Source organism: Lathamus discolor, chromosome 10 (genome assembly GCF_037157495.1).
Source record: "Lathamus discolor isolate bLatDis1 chromosome 10, bLatDis1.hap1, whole genome shotgun sequence".
Lineage (NCBI taxonomy): Eukaryota > Metazoa > Chordata > Aves > Psittaciformes > Psittacidae > Lathamus > Lathamus discolor.
Window position 1 is genome coordinate 292,048 of NC_088893.1, and position 25,632 is coordinate 317,679.

Below are 25,632 nucleotides of genomic sequence, written 5' to 3' on the forward strand. Positions count from 1 at the left end.
CTTCCCCATCCTAGAGCTTCCAACCAACCGAGCACAGGGGGTCTCGCAGCTGCCCCGAGCCGTGGCCTTGTGTCCCCGCGATTGCAGCAGAAGAAGGACAGGGAGGTGGCCCTGAGGCTGCAGATGTACTTGTGCAGGAATGCGCGCACAGCTCTTGGTTTGTGTTTGAGGTTGGGAAACCGCCTCGTACTCCTGGCCGCCCTGTGCGCAGCTGGCATGCGAAGCTCCACAGTGCAACTGGAGCAAGCGAAGAACAGCTTTATCTTGCTGGAAACCAGCTCTAAAGACTGTGTCTGGGAAGCTGCAGTGTAGCCTAACCCCTCGCATGGCCTTCGCTTCCCTCCTTGACCTCATGTGCCCAGCTATTTCCCCACTCGGGGCCTGTGCCCATGAAGGCAGAGACAGAATGCCTCAACAGGAGGTCCCAGAAGTCAGGTAGGGAAGTCATGGGGAGGGGCCTGGAGCAGCTTCTCTTGACTGACTGCTGTGTCAGTCGGTCCAGGAACCAGGCGAGAAAAGCTTCCACAAGTGCAGGAACCGGGGCCAATAAACAGGGACATGTGTGAGCCTCTGGGGCCCTCTCTCCACACCAAACACCCGCATTGGCAGACCACTGATCTCTCAATTTCTCTGCCTCCCCGACAACCTCGCATGGCCTTCGCTTCCCTCCTTGACCTCATGTGCCCAGCTATTTCCTCACTCGGGGTCTGCGGAAGATAAACGGATAGCACGCTGAATAATGTAATCAGAATCTGATGTTTATTCACTTTAGAGCACTGCCTTTTATAGCTTCCATTCTTGGTCACGCGCTTAAGCTTTACAATGATTGGTTTCTACACATAATGCAAAAACAGCTGATTGGTTCCTTCTTCAGCATCCAGGAATTGTTTCCCTCCTGCAGAACTTCCACGTACGTGGCCATAATTTTGCCCTGAAGTAACCTGTGAACTAGGCCGTTAATCCTTACTACGAACTCTAACCAATGGCAAGAGTCCTGGATCGCTAACATGCCCATTGTTTGTTAAAAAGCTCTCAACAAATCCCCCTTCTTTATTTTGAGTGATCCAGACCCCTTTAGTCATTTGCGATACTACAGACATTAAGCAATGCCATACTATACTACTAATAATAACAAAGACTATAATGCTTAATAATATCATAATGCCTGATTTAAACACATTAGCAAACCATCCAGTAATACCTAAACTTCGGAGGCAACCACCCAAGCCATGATTGATTGTTAATTTTTTCATGTTATCTTTTAATTGGGATGTTGATGAATTGAACTAGAATGATCAGATAGATTCATACAACACATTCCTTCAAAATCTTCACAACCATGGCCCTTTGCTAAAAGCAAAAAATCAATGGCTGCATGATTTTGTAAAACTGCATGCCTAACACTGCCTAAATCTTCTAATAATTCTGATAAGACATTAGATGTGATATTAATCTGCTTTGCAGTCCAGCAAGCTAAATAAAAATGGACATAAAAACTCTTCTGACTTCACCTAACATATTAACATTATCATCACAGTTTGGTCCTAGTTGTTCTACTGATCTTCTTTTTCGTTGCTCGGTTTTACTTTTATAAAATGATAGCATATCCCTCTTGCTGGGAACAAACATCATCAGCTTCCCTATATAACACGGCCCTCCATGAACATTTTTTAGTACCCCTTGCCAAGCTCTATGTCCACAGATTAAAAAAAAAAAATCCTTTAGGAAATTGTTTTGATGAATTATCATTCCAAATAGAAAGTTTACTACCTAGGGTCTCAGCACCTATTGCTCCATTGCAAAATGCATTTTTTCTATAATTTTTATAGTCATAATTACTCAACATATTGGTCCATTGTGTCCAAATATATTTCTTATAAAAATTTAGCTCTGTAGATGCCAATCCTCCAAAATAAAAACATGACCCATTGCCTGCTAAGGATCCCCAGAGATCTAACTCCTGAGCGTCCCAAGGCATTGTGGCGTTTAAGGTGTTAATGATCATTGTTCCAGCCATCCCTGTTTGATTCACTTCCCCAAAACAGCAAGCTGGTTTGTTTTCTGGAACAGTATAATCATAAATTCTATGACATGTCTGATTAATGAAAGAGCTATTTAAAACCATCCTGTTATTTATCCAATTGGTCCAGTCTGCCAGGCGCAGGTAAGGGATGCCGACTAAACAAGTAGGAAAAGGGTCCCCAGGAGTGGCCATGGAGAGACAGACGGATGACTGGTTCGTTTGGTTTGCCCAGTTGATCCACATGTTCTCTTGTGGTTCTATGGTATGTAATGCTTGACCTATAGTCATAGCCATCATCCACCAACTTATAATTGAGGCTATTCTGAGGTTCCCTCAATCGGTGATTTCCAAGGTTTTACTCATAGCGCTGGAATCCAACGAGGGCCTTCTCCTGTAATCAAACACATATAGCCACGACCAGTCATACAAACCTCAACTGGCCCCTTCCATTCTCCCATTTTGAGATCTTTGCATTGAACAAAAATCTTTTCCTTTTTTGTTAACCCTGATTTTAAGGCACTACCACGAATTCCCACGGGAGGTTCTTCCCTTTCTCCGGCCAGGCATAAATAATTTAACACATATAATGCTTTTGCCAAGCGTTCGCTAGGTCCTACACTGCTCTCCCCCATTTTTTGTTTAAGTAACAGGTTTTTAAGGGGTTGGTGAGCCCGCTCAACAATTGCTTGTCCAGCAGGTGAATTGGGGAGTCCGGTGAGATGTTTCACTCCCCAAAGTGAGCAAAAGCGGTGAAACCTAGAAGAAGTATAGGCTGGAGCATTGTCTGTTTTAAGTGATAGGGGTACACCTAAGACGGCAAAAAAGGCATGAAGGTGTTTCACGACATGGTGAGAAGTTTCTCCAGTTTGAGCGGTAGCCCGAATTGCCATGGAAAAGGTGTTGTCCGAGACATGAAGGTATTTTTGGAATCCAAATTCTGGAACATGAGTGACATCCGTTTGCCAAAGTTGTAGTGGTAAAATGCCTCGAGGATTTACTCCAATACAAAGGCCAAAGCCTGTTTGTTGACATGCAGGACAAGAGTTTACAATTCCTTCGGCATCAGTTCGAGTGAGAGAAAATTGGCGTGCCAAGACTTTAGCACTCTGGTAAAAAAAGTCATGCGAAAGACGAGCTTGTTCAAAATTATTTACCAGAGGTCCTGTCCAAGCAGGAGTTACAAGTTGATCTGCATGGTTGTTACCGATAGACAAGCCCGCTATGCCTTGATGACTGCGGATATGAGTAATAAAATATGGTTGTTGCCGCGAATTTAGGCTTTGTAAAAGGTGGATTAATAAAGTATACAATTTAGTGTTAGACACTTCCTTTATCATTGATCGTTCAATACGTTTAACAACACCTACGGCATATAGAGGGTCTGAAACTATATTAAGTGGAGTTTGACACCAGTTTTGCAGGGCCCATAGCACCACAGTCAGCTCAAGGGTTTGTAACGAATCATCCCTCGATCCTTCTAGAATTTTTTCATGCCAAACATTAGACTGTTGCCAAGTTATGGCAGCCTTTTTTGATTTTTTCCCTGCATCCGTAAAGACTGTAGGTCCTTTAACAGGAGTTTCAGAGTTATAAGGTCTAGATTCAATCTGCTGATTGTGAAAGATAGTGACTAACTTGTGTGCCAGATATTTGTTGGAAATTATGCCAGGAAATCCTGCTAGAGCTGTTTGCAGTTCTAATGAGACCTGCATCAACCATTCCAAGTGTTCTTGTACAACTGGTATAAAAATTGTGCTTGGTTCATTTCCAGAAAGCTCTACAATTCTGTTACGGCCTTTAATAATTAATTGAGAGAATAATTCCACTCTGGTTGTAATAGTTTTCCTGGGTCGAATGGACAAAAATACCCATTCCAAAATTTTTAATGGATTTTGATGATCTGTTATCCATTGTATGATTAATGCAAAAGGATGCCTTTGCTGTTGTCCTGAATTGGTAATCATAAGCATGAGTGGGTGGTGTGAAATTACTCGACTAGCATGATTATCTGTGATCTTTTGAATTATTTTACAGAGGCCGATTTCTTGTTCTTTTCCTAAGTGACGCGTGTTATCTGCCTGGGTGGATGTTCCTAAGAGCTGGATCAAAGGGGTTAAATCATCATTAGTGATTCCACAGATGGTTCTCACCCATTCAATATCCCCAACTAGTTTCTGTACGTCATTAAGGTTGTGAATTTTCATTGTTAAAGTCAATTTTTGTGGTTTGACAGTGCTACCTGTAATAATCCAACCCAGGTAGCGCCATGGGGAGTCTGTTTGAATTTTTTCTGGGGCAATTTGTAGTCCTCTAGATTCCAGTATGTTGCTTAGTTCTGTCAGAATTTTTTTCTTATCCATCTGATGTCCAGCTATTAGGATATCGCACATAGAGTGATAAATTAACAAGTTCTCATAAGGTTTTCTCAATGGTTCTAGTGCCCAGGCGACAAATATCTGACACATTGTCAGTGAATATTTCATGCCTTGTGGTAAGACCACCCAGTGGTATCTTTTTGCCGGCTCTGCTTTGTTTACAGAGGGAACTGTGAAGGCAAAACTTTCTGCATCTGTTGGATGCAAGGGAATCGTGAAAAAGCAATCCTTCAAATCAATTATTAATAGGTCCCATTGCTCTGGCAACATTACAGGGGAGGTTAACCCAGGTTGAAGGGTTCTCATATCATTCATAGCTTCATTGATAGCTCGCAAATCATGCAATAGTCGCCCTTTTCCACTTTTCTTAGGAATGGTGAAAATGGGCATATTCCATGGACTGGTAGAGGGTACTATATGGCCTGCATCCAATTGTTCCTGAACTAATTCTTGAATTGGCTGCAGCCGATCTTGTTTTAGCGGCCACTGATTGATCCAAATTAGTTTATCACTTTTCCACAAAATTTTTAACACTGGCTGCCCTGAATCAATGGCCGCTCCTAAAAAGGTTGTGTAATAATTTTGGCACTCATTTGACTAAGTACATCTCTGCCAATAAGGGCAACTGGTACGTGTTAACACGTATGGGCGGGTGACGTCCGCAACGATGCCACCAGCATTGCCCTTGCTCCTTGCTTTTCCACCTTAAATTCCCAGTCACAGAGTATCAGCCCCAGAGTCCCAGCCCCACAGTCTCAGCCCCAGAGTCTCAGCCCCTGTCTCTGCTCAGAGTATGAACCCTGGAGTATAAGCCACAGAGCCTGAGCCACAGAGTCTCAGCTACAGTGTCAGCCCCAATGTCAGAATCCCATAGTCTTGGTCACACTCTCAGCTCCAAAGTCCGAGCCACAGACTTTCAGCCACAGTCTCAGCCACAGAGTTTCAGCCACAGCCTCAGCCATAGTATTAGCCACACAGACTGAGTCTCAGAGTCTCAGCCCTTGTGTCAGACACAGAATCTCAGCCCCAGAGTATAAATTACAGTCTCAGTCACAGAGTCTAAGCCACAGAGTCTAAGCCACAGAGTCTGAGTCTCAAAGTCTCAGCCCCAGGATCTCAGACATACAGTCTCAGCCCCAGTCTCAACCGTAGTCACAGCCCCACACTCTTAGCCCCACAGTCTCAGCCCAACAGTCTCAGTCACAGTCTCAGACTATCAGCTCCAGTGTCTGAGGCCCAGTCTCAGCCACAGAGTCTCAGCCACAGAGTCGCAGCCCCAGAATCTCAGCCATAGAGTCTCAGCTATAGAGTCTGTGTCTGAGACCCTCAGCCAGAGTAGCAACTCCAAAATTTGAGCATCAGTCTGAGCCCCAGAGTCTCAGTCCCAGAGTCTCAGCCCCAGAGTCTCAGCCCCAGAGTCCCAGCCCCACAGTCTATGTCTGAGTCTCATCCAGAGAATCAGGTCCAAAACCTGAGCACCATAGTCTCAGCCCCATTCTCAGCCCCAAAGTCTCAGCCTCACGGTCTGCGTCTGAGAGTCTCATCCAGAGAATAAGATCCAAAACCTGAGCACCAGAGTCTCAGCCCCAGTCTCAGTCCCAGAGTCTCAGCCACAGAGTCTCAGGTCCACAATCTCCGCCACAGTCTGTGTCTGAGTGTCTCACCCAGAGTATCAGCTCCAAACTCTGAGCACCAGTCTCAGCCCCAGAGTCTTAGCCCCACAGTATTAGCCCCAGTCTCAGCCCCACAGTCTCAGTTACAGAGTCTGTCCCTGAGAGTATCAGCTCCAAAGTCTGAGGCCCAGGGTCTCCGCCACTGTCAGAGCCACAGAACCTCAGTCCCACAACCTCAGCCCCACAGTCTCAGTCACAGAGTCTGAGCCTGAGAGTACCTTGTGGTTTAAACTCCATCAGCCATAGAGTCCCACTCGCTCACTCCCCCCCTCCCTTTCTTCCCTCCCACGCTCCCGGAAGGATGGGGAGGAGAATCAAAAGAATGTAACTCCCACGGTGTTGTGGTTTAAACTGATCCACACAGCTCACTCACTCCCCCATTTTTTTTCTCCCTCTTTCTTTCTAAACCCAGCCCCCACCCCCCACCAGCCCCCCTGGAGGGATGGGGAGGAGAATTGAGAGAATGTAACTCCCACGGGTTGAGGTAAGAACAGCCCAGTAACTAAGGTATAACATAAATTACTACTGCTGCCACTAATGATAATATTGATAAGAGAAAATAATAAGAGAAGAGAATACAATACCACCGCCGAACGAGTTCGACCCCCCCGAAGAGAGCCCGTGCCCTTCCGGGTAACTCCCAGTTACCTCCCTGGGCATGTCGTGCTGTGGTACGAAATACCTCTTTGACTAGCTTGGGTCAGGTGTCCTATCTCTGCTTCCTCTCAGCCTTCCCTCGTCCCTGGCAGAGCATGAGACTCACAAAGACCTTAGCCAGAATAAACATTACTTAGCAACAATTAAAACCAGCCAGTGTTATCAGCTCTGTTCCCAGGCTGGATCAAAACACAGAGCTTGCACCAGCTACTAAGGAGAAAAATGGTTACTGGTGAACCCAGGACACACAGGCTGAGATAAGAACAGTCCAGTAACTAAGGTATAACACAAACCACTACTGCTACCACCAATAATAATAATGCTAAGGGAAATAACAACGGAAGAGAAAACAATACCACCTGCTGATACCCCGCCTTACCGAGCAGTGAACTATCCCTTCTGGTTAACTGCAGTTTACATCCTGGGCATGACGTGCTGGGTTATGGAATACCTCTTTGGCTAGTTTGGGTCAGGTGTCCTGTCCCTGTTTCCTCTCAGCTTCCACTCCTACCTGGCAGAGCATGAGACTCACAAAGTCCTTGGTCAGACTAAGCATTTGAGCAGTAACTAAGAACACTGGTGTTACCAGCGCTGTTGATACGTGGATAGACTCTACAACTCATTAAAGTTGCAAAGTAAGTATGCTTTATTCAGTGCTGAGGCACATGGGGGATCATTCCTCCAAAGGCATGCCCGCCGCAACCTCATTTCTCCCCTTATTTATTCTCTAAAATTACACATATTCATTATGTTACACAACACGCCTATACATATTCATGTCCTATCCCTGCTTCGTATTATAATGAGCTAAAATGTCCTTTACGCCTGCGCAGTAACTCCTGGTGGTCGTGGGCAAGGGTCTCAAGATGAAGTAAATAAGTCTTCCTCGGCTTAAACTTTTTACCTCTAATAGTTGTGCATGTTCCCTGGTGACTTGGTCATTGTCCAAACCACAAAGCTGGTTTTAGCCGGTTTCAGGGCCCAGAAAGCAGGAGCCAGCTTACTGTTCCTTACTCTTATCTGTAGCCTTGTCTCCCATCCTGTTCTAGCATAACATAATGAGCATGAAAAAGGCTTGTTGAGTATGAGCAAGCAATAATATTGTTAAGCAAGCGGCTTAACCCTAACCCCCCCTGTACATTGGTTAATTCTTCGCATCAGTCTCCCCTTTTCTTTAAAATTAGTAAATTCTTTTACTTATCATACAAGTTCTTCTTTTGACCAACTCCTGCGAAAGGTATCTTCAGTGCTTTACCATACGTTTGATAGAGGTCAAAATCATTATGCGCTGTAACATCCTCCAATTCCAAACAAATAATCCAATAGACAACACAAAGCTAATACTAATACTAGAAGAACAACAATGGGGTGATATAATGTATTTAGAATGCCAGTTGCAGTGGGTGACCATCCAAAAAGAACGTCCCACCAGTAGTGACTTGCATCTTGTCTTATCCTTAGCAAGATTATGCTTACTTCTTCCGTGTCATGATGAACGGTAATCAAAGTTTTATTTTCATTTTCCTGGACTCCTTTTAAAATGTTAATTAGGTTTTGATGTTTTATCAGTTGCCTTAATGTAAGGTCCATCCCGATGGGTATAGGTGATAATTTGTGGTACATTTTATAATTAGAATTTATCAACTGGTGGGATACAACTTGTGCTAAATACGTGAAGTCACATCTAATAATCATAGAATCATAGAATCATAGAATAGTTAGGGTTGGAAAGGACCTCAAGATCATCGAGTTCCAACCCCACTGCCATTGGCAGGGACACCTCACACTAAACCATCCCACACAAGGCTTCATCCGACCTGGCCTTGAACACCGCCAGGGATGGAGCACTCACAACCTCCCTGGGCAACCCATTCCAGTGTCTCACCACCCTCACAGGAAAGAATTTCCTCCTTATATCCAATCTAAACTTCCCCTGTTTAAGTTTGAGCCCGTTACCCCTTGTCCTGTCACTACAGTCCCTGACAAAGTCTTGTCTCTGGGCACAGCAGGGCTTGTTTGACCTTTCAGGTACCTGGGTTGTAGCACTTGGTCACTTCCTATGTTTCTTTTTTCAGAGATTTGCCAGAGCTCTTGCTGAGGCGGTTATTTCCCTTAATGTGCCATTGGAAGTCATTAGCATGAGAGACTATGATCCAGACGATTGTTTATTAGGGGAGGTAGGTATGTTGTAAATGGGAATAATAAATCCAAGCTTTTCCGGGTGTTGTGAAGGCTGTTGTCTTGTATTTCTCTACAGTTCTCCTGGAAATCCCCAAAGCTTTGTGTTGAAATTTGCTTTCCTTCCATGGAAGCAAGTGCAGTCCATCAGTCCTTGGCAACAAATAGCTAAATGCTGAACGTGCTGAGGAAAGGCTCGTGTAAGACATATGATGCTGAGTGTGGCTTTGTAGAAGCCAGTTCTGTAACTCAGCTGTGAGTAATGGACAGTATCTGCACAAGGGCCCCTGTACTGTCTATGACAGTGTCCACCTGGGAAGGGTTCAAAACTGGAGTAAGTAGGTGGTGATCCTTCTGCAACTTTTAGACTTAAAAATTTCTTGTGAGCAGTATTTCTGCTGGGGAATCCTTGATGGGTTTTTCTTCTGTCAATATTGATAGTTGCTTTTTTAATCTATGGGAGACGTTATTGCTGCCAAGAGTCTGTTCTGGAAGGTGTTGATTTGGGGTGGGGAAGGCAGGTGTCCCATTCTGTTTTACCACTCCATTAAACAAGGGAAAGAGAGCTTGTTCTCTTTTGATTAATTTAAAATGGCTTTACAGGGAGGATGGCCATCCATCACTGTTGGGATTATCACCTGCAGCATCCCACACCAAAAACTATTCAGCCAGTCAGCAAAAATCTCATCTTTTGACTTCTTTCAGGTGCCTGCATGTTCCAACTCTCTTCCTGAAGTGTTCATTAAAATGGAGTTATCTTTTCTCTTGTGTTCTGTTTCATTTCTTAGACAACCAGCAGGAACATCTGTGTGTTCTTGGTGGCTACATACACAGATGGGCAGCCAACCGAGAGTGCAACAGAGAAGAGGCTGCGAATGAGTTTCGCTTTGGGAAAGCCTATCTGAAGGGCCTGAGATATGCTGTGTTTGGCTTGGGAAACTCTGGAATGATCAACATACACAACACAGTATCTCCTGTGCACCTTTCTTTGATTTCTGCTCCTCTGGAAGGCTGAGCTATCTTAAATGCTACATACCTGCCTGTTACTGGTAGTTTGCGTGAGAATTGGCCCAGAAAGCCAATGGCATCCTGGGCTGCATCCAAAAGAGCGTGGCCAGCAGGTTGAGGGAGGCGGGTCTCTTCCTCTACTCTGTTTTGGTGAGACCACCCACTCTGTTGCTTCAAGTTTTGGGGCAACAACACGTGGGATGTGGAGCTGTTGGATCGAGCCACAGAGATGCTGCCTGGGCTGGAGCAGCTCTGCTCTGGAGCCAGGCTGGGAGAGCTGGTCTGCTTCAGCCTGGAGAAGAGAAGGCTCGGCAGAGACGTTAGACCAGCTCCCAGTACCTTATGGGTCTGATGAGAAACGTGGAGAGGGGCTTTGGATAAGGGCTGTAGCGATAGGACAAGGGGGAATGGCTTTAACCTGACAAACAGGAGACTGAGAATGGCCGTTAAGGAAAAAATTCTTCCCTGTGAGTGTGGTGAGACACTGGCACAGGTTGCCCATAGAAGTGGGCATACGGCAATATCTGAGCTTTGTAATGAGTTTTGGTCAGAAAAATCATAGAATCATAGAATAGTTAGGGTTGGAATGACTTGTCACCTGGTTGTTATGTTTAAGTGGTGCCACAGGAAATGTGTTAGGCATGTGGCCATTTTGACCAAGCATAGCATAAATGAGCTTGTTTCCAGAGCTCAGCTATTATGGGTTTGATAGCAGAGGTGTTTTCAAATCATAGAATGCTTTGGGTTGGAAGGGACCTTAAAGCTCTTCCAGTTCCAACACCCTGCCTCGGGCAGGCACAACTTCTTCTAGAGCAGTTTGCTCCAAGCCCCTGTGTCCAGCCTGGCCTTGAGCACTGCCAGGGATGGGGCAGCCACAGCTTTTCTGGGCACCCTGTGCCAGCGCCTCAGCACCCTCACAGGGAAGCATTTTTTTATAATGTCTAATTCAGGTGTGGTGGTGTTCAGACTGTGTGTGCTCTGAGCCAGCAGGCGAGGGAGAGCGCAGAAGTGCCTGTCCTGCAGTCCTCTGCAGCCCTCTTTCCAGGCTTGGTCCTTGCATTCTTAGTTGCCATCTTTGTTTAACTTGGGCTTCATTTAATTTCCCTTTAACTTCAATCTTATCCCAGGTTGGAAGAAATATTGACAGGTGGCTGTGGATGCTGAGCACCAGCCGGATCATGACTCGTGGTGACAGGGACTGTAAGGTGGCCCAGAGCAAGCATGGCACCATTGAGGCCGACTTTGAAGCCTGGAAAGCCAAGTTCCTCAGTCAGTTTCAGGCCCTCTGCGGAGGAGAAAAGAAGCCCTGCATTGGGAAGTGCAAGAAAGGGAAGTGCGAATCTCCAGGGAAGCAGAGAAAGGAGAGTTCAGATCATGAACATGGGGCATCGGAATATGAGAATATTAAGGTAAAGCCCAAATCTGTGGGACCTTATTTTTTGTTTAGTGCCCCTTGTAGCACTGTTTGACTTCTCTCTTCTGCAGCCCAGAGGGGTGCCGTTGGGAGCTTGATACTTCTTTTTTCTGGAGCAGAGGGGGAAGAGGAAAGCGATCCCATGGCAGATAGCAAGTAGAATGAGCCACCCAAAAAGGACCAAAGAATTAGCGATGGCTGATGGACCTAGGCTAGATGGCATGTGTATGATGAGGGAGCCTTCCTCTTGAGGAGGGGGAGGTATGCGTTGTGATACATGCTCCAGAGAGCCAGTCTGTGTTCTCTTCAGAGCCTTTGCTTTGTCTCATGGCCAAGTTCACTTCATGTTTAATTCTCAGGTCTCTTCTGTTTGAGTGGTTTTGAGGGTGCTGCAGGAACAAGAGGAATAAACACGCTGTTCCGCAAGTGCTCTTCTGCTGTACCTTGCCTGTGTACAGAAAGGGAGATGATGTTTCTGCTCTGTGAAGGGTTTGACTTGGAAAGCAGATCTCTTACTCCCTGCTCATCAGACACCAAGGGGCACTTGGAAGAATTGAAGGGCTTTAGGCTTCCAGATGATCACAGTACACAGCGGGAGTCTGACTTCTCTGGTTGCCTGTCGTGAAATCAACATGTCGTGTCGTGGGCGCATGAGGGAGAGGAAGTCATCTAGAGGCAAGAAAGCTGGGCTGAGATTCGGGCAGTCTGTGCTACTGGACTTTTAAATGCACACCGAAGAAAGCTCCAGGTTTAAATGCATCTGGTACACATTATACAGGTTATTGGTAGGCTGCTCCTTGTTTTTCAGTATCTTTGCTGAGTGTGAGAACTGATTTCACTGGTTAGCATAGATGAAGATCTAATGTTTAACATTCAGATACGTTTCTCACTTGGGTTTTTCTCCGATCTCTTACACAGGCAGAGGAGTTGTTTGAAAGCAGTAGTGAGGAGGAGGCTGATGCTGAGGAAGCTGGAGGGGCAAATTGTGTCCTTGATGTTGAAGATCTTGGCAATATCACGAGGCACATGAAGGAAGCAAAGGTACCACTGTTACAGTGAGTGTGGAACTATCAGGTCTTTGTCAGTGATCAGCTGAATAGATTAAAATACACTTGCTGGATTTGAATTGGTTGGATCTAGTTAAAGGGAGAGTAAAATAGGAGCTATTGGAGAACCTGTCCCCAGGCAAGACTATACTTGTATGTGTGTTGGATATACTTCCTTGCTAACTGGGACTTGTTCACTGAGCAAATACTGCAGTGGTAACCTTTTGTTGTGAGTCGGAGAGAAAATGACTTCCACTGTTCAGACCTGAATATCCATCTCTGTTGCTGTGATTCACAGTCCAGTGTCTAAACAGCAATCTTGTTACTGGATCTGCCCGTGGGAGCTTGATGTGACCTGTGCTGAGCCTGGCAAAGACAACCATAATCCTTTGTTATGCCAGGGTGTTGCTGTCTCCCTTCCTGTGTGGGTCTGTTCATGTTTCATTTTCTGTGTGCAGTCTGCCAACAGAATACATCAGACAACTTTATCTGTTTAGCACAGAGAAAGGAGTGAGAATACACATAGGTACGAGGCTAAACCTTCCTGTGTTCCCCACACTTTTTGGTGGCTGAGCAGCAGGCAGTTGGGAGGGGAAGGGTGTGCCCAGGAGGGACCTGGGATGACTATGTTGCCAGCTGCTGACTATTTCCCCCTTAGCAATCTTTCTGTGGTGGGGTCTTTCTCTGTGCATCCTTGAGCTGCTCTCCACCCCTTCCTCAACAAACCTACCTCTGTCTGTAACTGCACCTTCCCTCTCTTGCATGGCTCTAGACTGTGGACTTCTCACAACTTTTTCCTGAAACTCCAGGCCTTGGATCACAGGAGGCTGCGTGCTCTGGAAGAGAGTACGAGATCTCTGTTCCTGACCTTAGGGAGGGGAAAGGAGGTAAAATCCTGCCCACTGCTTGTAATAAGCTCTGTGAGGAGAGTAGCTCCAGTGACGTGGGGCAAGGCAGGCTGCTGTGTGAGAGCTCCTGCCCCTGAGCTTGTATGGATCTGGTGCACTACAGCTTGAACGAGAGGATGAACCGATTGGAGGGAGAAGGGCTCAATTTCTCCCTGTGTGGCTGTGCTGTGGTCCTTTCTCTTCTCCTGCCTGTGTGTACTCGCCACCAGCGGTCAGTGAGAAGTGCTGCCACACAAAGACACTCATCTGCAGCGATGAGCTGTGGTTTCTGATCTGATGACAAGCGGTTGTTCTGCCGTGACGCTGCCCTCTTGCCTCTGCAAATGTGAAATCCTGAGAAGCTTTAAATGAAATAGTTCTCGTTCCTGGCCTTTCTGTTCCTGTTCTGCATGGCTGATGAGTCTAGCTGTAATCTACATTGCTGGTTTCATGCTTCTGTAAGCAGAGCAGGTAGAGGTGAAAGGGCTTCCAGCGGTGACTTCATGTAAGTCCTCAGCTCTCTTGAGTGGGGTAATGGCAAGAGATAGGTCTGTACATATATCCTGAGGAGCCCGAGCTGCTGGCTGTCCTTCATTAGCTGGAGGAGTAATGACTGTGTCTGGGTGTTGAGTCTCCCAGGGAATGTGCCCGTTGACCCGCAGCAGGTTTATGCAAACACTCGAACTGTAGAACAGTCCCATAGGGGCAGTTATTTACCCTAATTAAAATAAATGCTGAAGACTTGGTATGAAAGAGCAGGATGATCTGCATTTACGAAAGTAATTTATCATGATCAGCCTCTCCTGCTCCCAGGCAAGGAGGTTTAGTTGTTTAAATCTCAGTTTAAGTCACATCCTCACTTTAGTGGCTCTGAGTTTGTGCAACAAGAAGTTTTCTTTTCCGTGTGAGCTGCCTAGTCCCTTGAGCTGTTTTTCCTCTTGCAGAATGCTGAACTATTTAAAATGAGTCTGACGCTTGTTTTACACTGACATCACCTGTTGTCTTGCAGTAATTCCGCCCAGCACAGGCAATGCTTTGGGTTTTTGTAGCTGAACTACCCACACACAAGCTAACAAGTTTAAAGAGAACTGGTGCACTTCAGGGTTCTATCAGGTGCTTCTTCATACACAAAGTTACTTGGGTTTGAAATGTTCCTAAACAGTTTTGAGCACAGATTTTGTGGTAGGTGTTCTGCCTGTGCAATATGGTTAATTTGCAGCAGCTTAGGGTCCAGCTTTGATCTCTTCTGCAGGCAAGTAGTGCCTCTAGTGATAATCACTAGTGGATAAGGGAGATGTACAGTCACAGATGGTCAGAATTCTTTGTTGTTCTGCTTTTTATGGGCTGTCAGAGTGAAGCTCTGGAGTTTTATCTAATAAATGTTTCCTCACATCTCTGCAGGTGATCTTAATTTAATTTTGCATCTCCTGTTGCCTGACCTGATGGAAGTCAAGGCTGAATTCTGTTCTACTGCTTTTTTCCTTATGCTTCACTGCACTTCACAGCTATCATCAAAGGGCTTGAGACAGATGCTGGGTTCTTGCAGTCATTTGGGTCAGGCAGATGACTTCAGTAGTTCAAGGTGAATGCCAGAATCTCTTTTCCTGTCAGTCATCGCTGTTCTACTTAGGAACTACTCTCAGGGAGCTACTCTGTCTCGGGAAAGAGGTGGAGTTTCAAAGAGCTTCTGAAGGTGTAGGTGCACAGTTGAAGGTGCTGGTGCCTTTTGCACACTGAGCGAGCACAAAAATTGGCAGGAGGTTGGGTGGAACAGGAAATCGTTCAAATATATAAAATGGTGGCTGATACAAAAGTAAATCCCACCCTCGGTTTACCAAATCACACATGTACTGTGTGGTGGGGACTGCTTCAGAGCTGCTAAAAGCCAGCCCTTTGTTTGCCGACTAATTCAACTTTTGGAACCTGCTGCAGGGGATATAGTTGCAGATGATGCTGGTCAGGGTCCTGAGCTGGACCCAGACTTTGATGTGAGTGCAGATAATGCCTGTGGTTTCATTAGGGGGAATAGCTGGGGGTGGAAGTTCACCAGTGGGTAATAGGACTGTGGCCTGAAATAGGTCTGGAGAGGTCTGGGGCTGCTTCTGTTGGATGCCTGGTGACCCAAGGCTGTGGTGCCAGGGAGAGATGGATGATGCAGGAGTAGGTGGGTGAAGGTCTGGGCTTTCTCTGCATTTACCCCCCTTCCAGCTGCTTATTTCTAGGCCTAGAACCTGTTCTCCAAATGGCTTTTATGCACCAGGAGAAGGCAGTGGTGGTTCTTAGTGAATTTAGTAACTAAGTGGACTTCTACAGTTGTGGCACGTTTTCCCTGTCCTCCAAAGTTACTCCCCTGAAATGTATTTATCAGATCAAATATGAAATCTAATTGGTGTGTCTTTGGCCTGCAGGACTGCTGTTAATCACAGGGATACCATTTCTTCAGGTGGATTATCTCCCACAGCTGGGAGACTGATGGACTGGAACGACAGATCAATCTAGACTTGTTCCCAGGGAATGAAATGGCTTTATTAACCTTTGTATTTCTAAACTGCAGGCATGAGTAATAGTGATGATAATACCCAAATTTTCTGTTGATGGGCTGGGAAGTAATCAAATGGGCATATTCTCTTTACACAGTTTTGAGATTAATGTTCTTGGTTTCCCAAACAAAAAGTTTAGTGATGCTGAGAGTCACATTTGCAATGTAAATAAAAAAGGGGGGGGTGTGTCTGTGAGTGAGAGAGAGCAAGAATGAGATGGGGTTTACAGGAAACAATATATGGTCAAGACGTTTGTTTCCTTTGTGCATTTGCCACGGGGGATGTTTCCTGATCCCCTTTGGCTCTCTTGCCTGAAAAGCCTTTGAATGGGAAACTCTTCACCAGCACTGGGAGTGTCCATCACCCCCTTTGTGAGCATGTGAGGGCTGTGGAAGATCAAACCTTGCTGACACTGGATGACGAAACTTCTGGTGAAGTTCTATTTGACATGAGGCAGTGAGTGTTAATATATAAGGTGCTTAAGGTATAAGGCTTACAGAAAAAGGGTTGTCTACTACTTTGAGTTGCAGGCAGAAACTTCTTGGAGTCTCCAAGAATTGTTAGCTGTATTTTAAGCTACCTGCATGAGGCTGGGGTACTTAACCGTCAGATTTAAAATCAACTTAACTGATGTAGAGGTTTAGAGCTCTCCAAAAACTTCCTGGAACTTTTAATGTGTGAAGGATTCCTATAGAAACACTGCTTTCATCTGCAACAGCTCATTTGGCTGGACTGGGCTTCACTGGGCTTGACCTCTGCTGCTGTGGCTCAGAATTCAGTGTGAGCCTACATTTTAAAACAAGCTTTGATAAATATCCTTTAACTGCTTGGCAATTAGTTCTAGCATTAAAATCTGGATTTGTCACAGGGACACTTCACCCTTTCCTTCAAATCTTTCTTCTCTAAATCTTGTCTATTGAAAAGGATTATAATTCATAAATAATATTACAAGAGCTCTTGAGACTTGCCTTATCTGGGTAGGACTTGGGAATCCCTGATATATAAGGGTGGAAAAAGGAAAAGTTACTTTAAAGGTAAGCTCAGGCTGGACCTTGTGTTTGTCTGCACTCGTGTTCTGTCGGACAAGACCCACAGGCTGGGCCTGCAGCTGCAGCAGCTCTCCATGTTCTTGCTTGCAGTGGTTAGTGCAGTTTGTAGGTGGCTCTCAAGTGCCAACACATCCTCACCTTGTCCAGTGTCCCCCTGCTCTGTGTGAAGAGCAGCTTTGGATAGTGGGAGCTGCTTTTTCTTTCCAGTTACAAGGTGAGCCACAGTTTTGCTTCCTTTGCTGATACTTGCGTTGCGAAAGCAGGCACAGTTTAGAACCATAGAATCATAAAATAATTAGAATTTCTTCCTTATAATTAGAATTTCTTCCTTATATCCAATTTAAACTTCCCCTGTTTATGTTTTAACCCATTACCCCTTGTCCTGTCACTACAGTCCCTGACAAAGAGTCCCTCCCCAGCATCCCTGTAGGCCCCCTTCAGGTACTGGAAGGCTGCTATTAGGTCTCCGCACAGCCTTCTCTTCTCCAGGCTGAACAGCCCCAACTTCCTCAGCCTGTCTTCATACGGGAGGTGCTCCAGTCCCCTGATCGTCCTCGTGGCCCTCCTCTGGACTTGTTCCAGCAGTTCCATGTCCTTTTTATGTTGAGGACACCAGAACTGCACACAATACTCCAGGTGAGGTCTCACAAGAGCAGAGTAGAGGGGCAAGATCACCTCCTTCGACCTGCTGGTCACGCTCCTTTTGATGCAGCCCAGGATACGGTTGGCTTTCTGGGCTGCGAGCGCACACTGCCGGCTCATGTTCATTTTCTCATTGACCAGCACCCCCAAGTCCTTCTCTGCAGGGCCGCTCTGAATCTCTTCTTTGCCCAGTCTGTAGCTGTGCCTGGGATTGCTCCGACCCAGGAATAAGACCTTGCACTTGTCGTGGTTGAACTTCATAAGGTTGGCATCAGCCCACCTCACAAGCGTGTCAAGGTCCCTCTGGATGGCATCCCTTCCCTCCAGCGTATCAACCGGACCACACAGCTTGGTGTCATCGGCAAACTTGCTGAGGGCACACTCAATCCCACTGTCCATGTCAGCAACGAAGATGTTAAACAAGACCGGCCCCAACACTGATCCCTGAGGGACACCACTCGTTACCGGTCTCTAGCCGGACATTGAGCCATTGACCACAACTCTGTGTGTGGCCCTCCAGCCAGTTCTTTATCCACCGAGTGGTCCATCCATCAAATTGATATCTCTCCAATTTAGAGAGAAGGATGTCGTGTGGGACAGTGTCAAACGCTTTGCACAAGTCCAGGTAGATGACGTCAACTGCTTTACCCTTATCCATCAATTCTGTAGCCCCATCATAGAAGGCCACCAAATTGGTCAGGCAGGATTTGCCCTTAGTGAAGCCATGCTGGCTGTCACCAAGCACCTTGTTGTTTTTCATGTGCCTTAGCATGCCTTCCAAGAGAATGTGCTCCAAGATTTTACCAGACACAGAGGTGAGACTGACTGGTCTGTAATTCCCCGGGTCTTCCATTTTCCCCTTCTTGAAAATGAGGGTTATATTTCCCTTTTCCAGTCGTCGGGAACTTCACCTGACTGCCATGATTTTTCAAATATGATGGCCAGTGGCTTAGCAACTTCATTCGCCAGCTCCTTCAGGACCCGTGGATGGATTTCATCAGGTCCCATGGACTTGTGCGCGTTCAGATTTTGAAGATGGTGTCGAACCAGATCCTGGCTAGGTTTAATTCTAACTGGGCCTTAGCCTTCCTAACCTGGTCCCTAGCTTCCCGGACAACATCCCTGTACTCTACCCAGGCCACCTGTCCTTGCTTCCATTTTTTGTAAGCCTCTTTTTACCTTTGAATTTTCCTCAGCAGCTCCTTATCCATCCAAGGAGGTCTCCTGGCCCTCCTGCTGCACTTCCTTCTAGTTGGGATGCAGCACTCCTGATCTTGTAGCAGGTGATCCTTGAATATTAACCAACAGTCTTGGGCCCCCCTGCCCTCCAGGGCTATATCCCATGGAACCTTACTAAGCAGGCTCCTGAAGAGGCCAAAGTCTGCTCCTTTGAAGTCCAGGGCAGTGAGCTTGCTACATGCTCTTCTCACTCTCCTGGGGATCGCTGCATCCAAGGCTGCCCTGGAGTACCACATTCTCAACAAGCTCTTCCCTGTTGGTGAGCACAAGGTCAAGCATGGCACCTCTCCTTGTCGGCTCCTCTATTACTTGCAAAAGGAAGTTGTCTTCCACACAATCGAGGAACCTCCTGGATTGCTTGTGCCGTGCAGTGCCATCGTTCCAACAGATGTCAGGGTGTTTGAAATCCCCCATGAGAAAAAGGGCCTGCGAGCGTGAGGCTTTTCCTATCTGTCTGTAGAGTGCTTCATCCACAGATTCTCCTTGATCAGGCGGCCTGTAACAGATTCCCACAGTAATGTCTCCCACAGCTGTTTTCTCTTTAACCCTGACCCACAAACTCTCTGTAAACTGCTCACCTGCCCTCAGACAGAGTTCCATACTCTCCAGCCTATCCTTAACATAAAGGGCAACTCCCCCTCCCCGCCTGCCAGCCTGTCCTTTCTAAAGAGCCTAATTCCCCTAAAGAGCAGTATTCCCCTGTCCTTGTTCATGTGTCAGAGGCGCTCTTCTGACATCCCTCTCTTGCTGTTGGGTTGCAGAGGCTTGGCATGAGATGGGGATTGCATTTTGGTAGGTGCCGTGGATATGCAGATGAGATGCAATCTTTCCAAGAAGCTTTCTCAACAGAAGAGAGTGGCACTAAGAGAACAGAAGTAGCATTCTCTCAGCTCTACAGGAGGTGGATGCTATAACACGGCATTGAACTGTTTCTGTGTTGCATGGAGTACTAACGTGTTCCAAACCATTTGGGTTTTTTTCAATGTAATTGTGAAAAACATTTTCTTGTAATAATGCAGTGAAGCTTTTGCACAATGAAATGATGTTCCTCTTTGCCACTGTCAGAGCCTTTGCCAGTGTCTGGTGGCAGCTTGCGGCTGGATCTGTGCTCCCTGTGTAGGGGTCAGTCCGACCCATCTCAGTTGGGCTGGTCCCAGTGACCCATCAGCAGTGCCCAAACAAGGATGGGTTGGTAGGTTTTAAAGGAAGAGGAGTGTTATGTATCATCTGCTGTGAACAAACATGCAGGAGAAGCCTAGGTGTGAAGCACAAGGCTTTGCTGGTAAAGCAGCTGGTGTGGTTGTGTGCATGGAACTGGGCTGTGTCCCCTGAATTACTCCAGACTTTCTGACCTGTGATTTTGGCAAGTGGGGCTTTGGTTCGCTGCTTAAATCACATTTACCTGAATTTTAGTTCTGGTTACTGTAGCACAGAAGAAGGGAGTAAAAGTGTGACTGTACGGCCCAATTTTCTACTCTAAAGGGGTGACTTTTGGCTGGAGACAGGCACATTGTTAGTTTTCTTTTGTTTCCTTTGGGACTCAATCTTTATTAATTTAAGAAAGTTTCCCAAATCAAACAATCGTTGGCAGAACTGTGCAGCAGATGGAGTTGTGGTTTAATGAGCTGCTGTAAAGTTTTCCCTCCAGCACAGCAGGGATGTTATAGCTCAGGGAAGCAACCTTCAAGCCCTCTGGAGCCCTGCGGATGTATTTTTAGAGTTGTGATCTGGGAATTATTTTATCTATGAGGATTCTGGCTGATGTTGAACTACACGAAAATGGGATGTTGGTAGGATCATTTAGCCACTTGTATTTCACAGATGTGCAGTACCCTCGCAGACTGAGGTGGCTGGATAGCAGCAGAAGTCTTCCCTTATTACGTGTCTGCATGCATTTGGGTTTTCAGATGCTGTTATATATGTCCAAATCCCTCCGCATTGAATTTTCAAAGGATAGAAAGTGCAAGATTCGCCCTGTGGAGGCTGAGCTGCAGGTCTGCTTGAAGAGCATCCTTCCTTTGGCTGGCAGCTAGTACCTGCTGCCTCAGCATAACGCGAGGGACCTTCTGTTACTCTGCCACGCGGGGAGATACGTGTGCATGGAGACTTCCTTCCATCTGATTATGGCATAGTCACAAAGGTTTCTGTACCAGGAATAAAAGTATCACTTCCGAGAGAGCTTCTCTGGGGCCTTCCCCATTTCAGGGCCGCTTCCTGAAAATACACGCCATGAGATTTGCTCTTGATCAGGACACTTCCTCTGGCAGTCCCGGGGGGTAATGGATTGCCAAGATCCCCATCTCTCAGCTGTCGTGCTTCAACCGTTGTCTGCTTTTTGCTTCAGGCTTTTGTGCTTAACTGGAGTGGGTATGGAGCGTGTGTTCTGTTGACTCTAGCAGTTACTTCTAACGAGGTTTTCTTGCTGTCGGGGTGTTTGCTTGTTCACAGATTACTCAGTCGAAGGTTCCAGTATTCATCTTTGTGCTCACTTGCAAATGCTCAAAGCTGTTCTCGCTGTGGCTGAGGGAGTACTCTTACTGTGGAGTAAGTACTCTTGCTTAGTGAAGCTATGCTGGCTTGTCATCAAGCACCCTGTTGTTTTTCATGTGCCTTAGTGTGCTTTCCAGGAGAATCTGCTCCAAGATTTTGCCAGCCACACAGGGGAGACTGACTGGTCTGTAATGCCCTGAGTCATTCATTTTCCCATTCTTGAAAATGGGGGTTATATTACCCTTTTTCCAGTTGTCTGGAACTTCACTTGACTGCCATGATTTTTCAAACAACTCCTTCCTTTATTTTGTTTTGGTCAGGAACAATGTATAAGAATGGAAAACCTGGATTTGAATATTCATGTTCAGCTCTTAATATTGGACTTTTTTCATCAAGGAGTACCCTCAAGGTACCCCTTACATTCAAAAGGTAAAACAGAGTTCCTCATGTCTTGAAGCTGGTCTAAAGAAACAATACCAGAGTTAGGGAAAGGGTCTTATCCCTTAATTAAGCATTCGGGACATACTGGTTTGTTTCTTCTGTGCATTGCTTGTTGTAGACCTCTTTGGTAGCTCAGATGTTATATGATAATTTTTCAAGATGAAATAATTTGTTCAGAAGGTCACAGGAAGTAGAAGGAGAAAGGGGGACTGTGAGTTTACTGGAAAGACAAACCTTGTCTTCCCTTGTGTGTGTTATATATGGGATCAAAGATTCCTGACTAATATTCACCTAACCTGGTTCTTAAAGAGGTTTTAAGATATATTTTCTGCTAATATATTTGGCAAATTATTCCAAAGTTTGGCTGTATTTACTGCTACATCTCACCTTAATTGTTAAACTAAGGGCTGTGGTAGATTTGCCTCAGCAGAAAAATCAAATAGATGAAGCTGTTAAAATGCTGAATTGTTTGTCTCTTCCTCTGTCTGTCAATGCAGGGATGCGTGATACCACAAGTAATCAACCTCTGTCTTACCACAGCATTCAGTCCACTATATTAAGGTAAATGGAAATTAGATGTCTGATTTTAATCTTCTGCCATGCACCTGTCAGACTTCTAAATACCATTTGCTGCAAAGCAAATAAGACTGTTTCTTCTTCTGTTGGTGTCCTCAACATAAAAAGGACATGGAACTGCTGGAACAAGTCCAGAGGAGGGCCACGAGGACGATCGGGGACTGGAGCACCTCCCGTATGAAGACAGGTTGAGGAAGTTGGGGCTGTTCAGCCTGGAGAAGAGAAGGCTGTGCGGAGACCTCATAGCAGCCTTCCAGTATCTGAAGGGGGCCTACAGGGATGCTGGGGAGGGTCTCTTCATCAGGGACTGTAGTGACAGGACAAGGGGTAATGGGTTCAAACTTAAACAGGGGAAGTTTAGACTGGATATAAGGAGGAAATTCTTTCCTGTGAGGGTGGTGAGACACTGGAATCTGTTGCCTGATTGGAAGGTTGTGAGTGCTCCATCCCTGGCAGTGTTCAAGTACAGGTTGGATGAAGCCTTGTGTGGGATGGTTTAGTGTGATGTGTCCCTGCCCATGGCAGGGGGGTTGGAACTAGATGGTCTCAAGGTCCTTTCCAACCCTAACTATTCTATTCTATTCTATTTGTGGAGTCCACTGAGAGGCAGACGCGACAGGTAGCTGACACTTTTTTTGTGTGTGTGTAAAAATGTGTCTTTGGGTTAGACAATTTTAGCATAGATGGTGGATTTTTCCTCACACGATTATCATGAGCCCCTTTAACACAACACCAGATTGTATGATTTGTCTTAGTGATACAACGCTTTTTGAATGAGTCATCTTAGTGCCAGATTTGAAGATATCTTGGTGCTTTTATTATGTCTGACTAGGACACAAGAGAGGCTGGAATATTTACCTAAGGCACAAAGGAGTGCAGTGAGCAAAGCTAGAAATAGAAAAACCTGAGAATAAGGGAAGCTGCAATGCTTGTTTAGCTGTCCTTCCTTAAAAAGTAAAACTACTGAGGAAGAAAGAAAATGATGACAATATATCAGAAACAGAGCTAAATTAGTAAAGGGAAATCAGAGTGGATGTCCATGCCATTTACCTGCTGCACAGCAGTAGGAGGCCATACCAAAGATCTGAGAGAATCTCTCACAATTAAGCATAGCATTTGTCACCTCATAAGTTTGATTTCTCTGAGTTGGCTTTTTCTCACTGTTAATCAGAATGTACTGTTCACTTGGCTATCTCTGTTTTCTAGATTGTTAAGGAAAAGTTTGTTTCAAGAACGTATGTGTTACTGAAAGGCATTCACCATGGATATCAGCCTAAGAAGTGTTGTTTAACTATAATTCACAGGAGGACTATGCAAGCAGAAGCAATGAGTGGGCAGTGTTTGGGGATTTATTAATTCAGAAAAATATAACCTCTTCTGGTAACTGCTATGATATCAGTCATAAATACATATGTTTTGCCTTTTCAGGTACTGCTGTAAATTAGGGATAGAACTAAACCAAGTGTATTTCACAAGTGCATATTGTTTTGTTTGCTGTGCAGCCAGATAGGATGTGGAAGACATTGCGGTCTATGTATGCCTGCAGAGACTAGAAATGGGAAATGGACTAGACCAGAACAGCTCACATCAGTTGCTGTGGGCATATTGTTATGGCTGCTGAGGAGGCCCTAGCTCAGGGTAAGTGGTTGAGCAGAAGGTGGAAATCTGCTGAACAAGACACCAGAAACTTCTGAACGTAACAAGTAGCTGCGTGGGAAGCCAGCAAAAGTTACAGTTGTGAGGGTTGGCTGAATCTCACAGGTGGTTAAGCAGGAGGTGTTTGAGAAAACATCATACTCCACAGATAATTGGAGGGGAGTATTGTGAACCTCTGGGGGAGTAGAATATTGTAAGGCAAACACCACCAGGTAACCATCAGTAATACCATATAATGGCAAAATTGCTTAGGTAACAGGATCAGAAATCACATATTTGGGAATGGGTGAAGCAAAACTAGGAGCAGGTGGGAAAAAAAGTTATGGTTTGAGTTGTTTACATGGGGGGAAATTGGGAGGAGAAAGGTTGATGCCAATGAAGCTTGCAGAATACCCCAATCCACCTTAAATGAGGCACTGAGGATGGAGTTATTGTGCCAAAATGTAGATATTTAGCGTCATTTTAAATGTTAGATGGAGGGGAAACCAGCAGCCTCTAAGGAAACTGCTTTTCCTTAGGGTTCAGGTCTGTGACAGATCACACCTTCTGCTCCCAGACACTTATCCCTGATGTGCTTGCATGCTTCAGATGTTACTAGACAATTCTGAAGCAGCCAATTCCCACTCTTAGTGCCTGGTAAACTCATTTGCGAATGACCTGTAATGGCTAATGATCACTGACTACATTGGGAGCTTAGGAAACCAGTTAACATGTATTATATACAAAAAGACCCTTAAAATATGATGTTTTAGTTTTGAACTGCAACCCAAAGGAAAACCAGATTGGTCCAAAACTGGAATTCAGTTTGTATAAATTCCTTCATTTCGTCTCAGGAACCAAAGCAATCTTCTCCTTTAGCACCTGTGAAAGAGCAGAAAAGTTAAAAAATTGGTATGACTTTTTTGGTTTGGAGCTTACTAATTCCTCTCTAGGCTTATTTTTGCTCACGTAATCTACTCAGAAGTCCTCATTAAGTGATGAAGGATGGAAGACCAGAAAGACTAAAAACAGCAAGCATCTACTACCAACATAAAAAACATCCCAGTGAAAAATCTGACTATGAAGAAGAAAATAGAATTACATTAGGCTGAAGATTTCTTTCCAACACAGGTTTTTATTGTGGTTTACTGAACAGATGAAGCTAAGAGAATTACAGCCGTCATCTGATTTTACTGCTGTCTTGCTCGCCATTAGTCTATTATCATACCTCTTATGCAGGCATAGAAAACCACATTTTTTTGGTCAGGGCTTGACTTGACCGTTATTTTATTTGATTAACTTTGGTAAGCTACAGAGTCCATAAATTCATTTTTAAGATGGCATTTTTTAAATGGGATCACAAATTGCATACTTGTTTTTGTTAGTATACCCCAAAAGACACTTTCAGACAGCTCAGTATTAAATCAGAGTTAGAAAAAAAAAGAAAGATGAGTGGGAAAACATGAGTGTTTGGAGAGGATGAGGAAGAAAAAGACATGTTTCACTGAAGATTTCAGTGTAATGTACTCCAGCTTTTACAGCTTTTCTAGTATTATTGCAGTGTAACAAGTTCCAGAGCCTTCAAAACTTCACTCAGATGGCTAATTTCTGCACAAAGTGTGATATGAAATGGAGTGAATGGCTGTTGTGTTTATTGGGTAATTGCAAAAGGAGAAAAATAGGGGGTTTTTCTTAATAATTAATGCATAAAAATGCATTTTATATTCTTTTTTGCTCGAGAAAGTCACACAGTAATGTT

At 45.2% G+C, this 25,632-nt stretch overlaps 1 protein-coding gene across 1 annotated transcript; it reads left to right on the top strand.

The window, feature by feature from the left end:
• The first annotated feature begins 2,171 nt into the window (after window positions 1-2,171).
• On the top strand, window positions 2,172-15,489 carry LOC136020083 (S-adenosyl-L-methionine-dependent tRNA 4-demethylwyosine synthase TYW1-like). The gene is given in 9 exon segments (XM_065690810.1): window positions 2,172-2,285; window positions 8,804-8,905; window positions 9,695-9,764; window positions 9,767-9,873; window positions 11,042-11,323; window positions 12,247-12,369; window positions 13,147-13,261; window positions 15,194-15,249; window positions 15,484-15,489. Coding segments are annotated over 9 exon segments (975 nt in total).
• The last annotated feature ends 10,143 nt before the right edge of the window (window positions 15,490-25,632 follow it).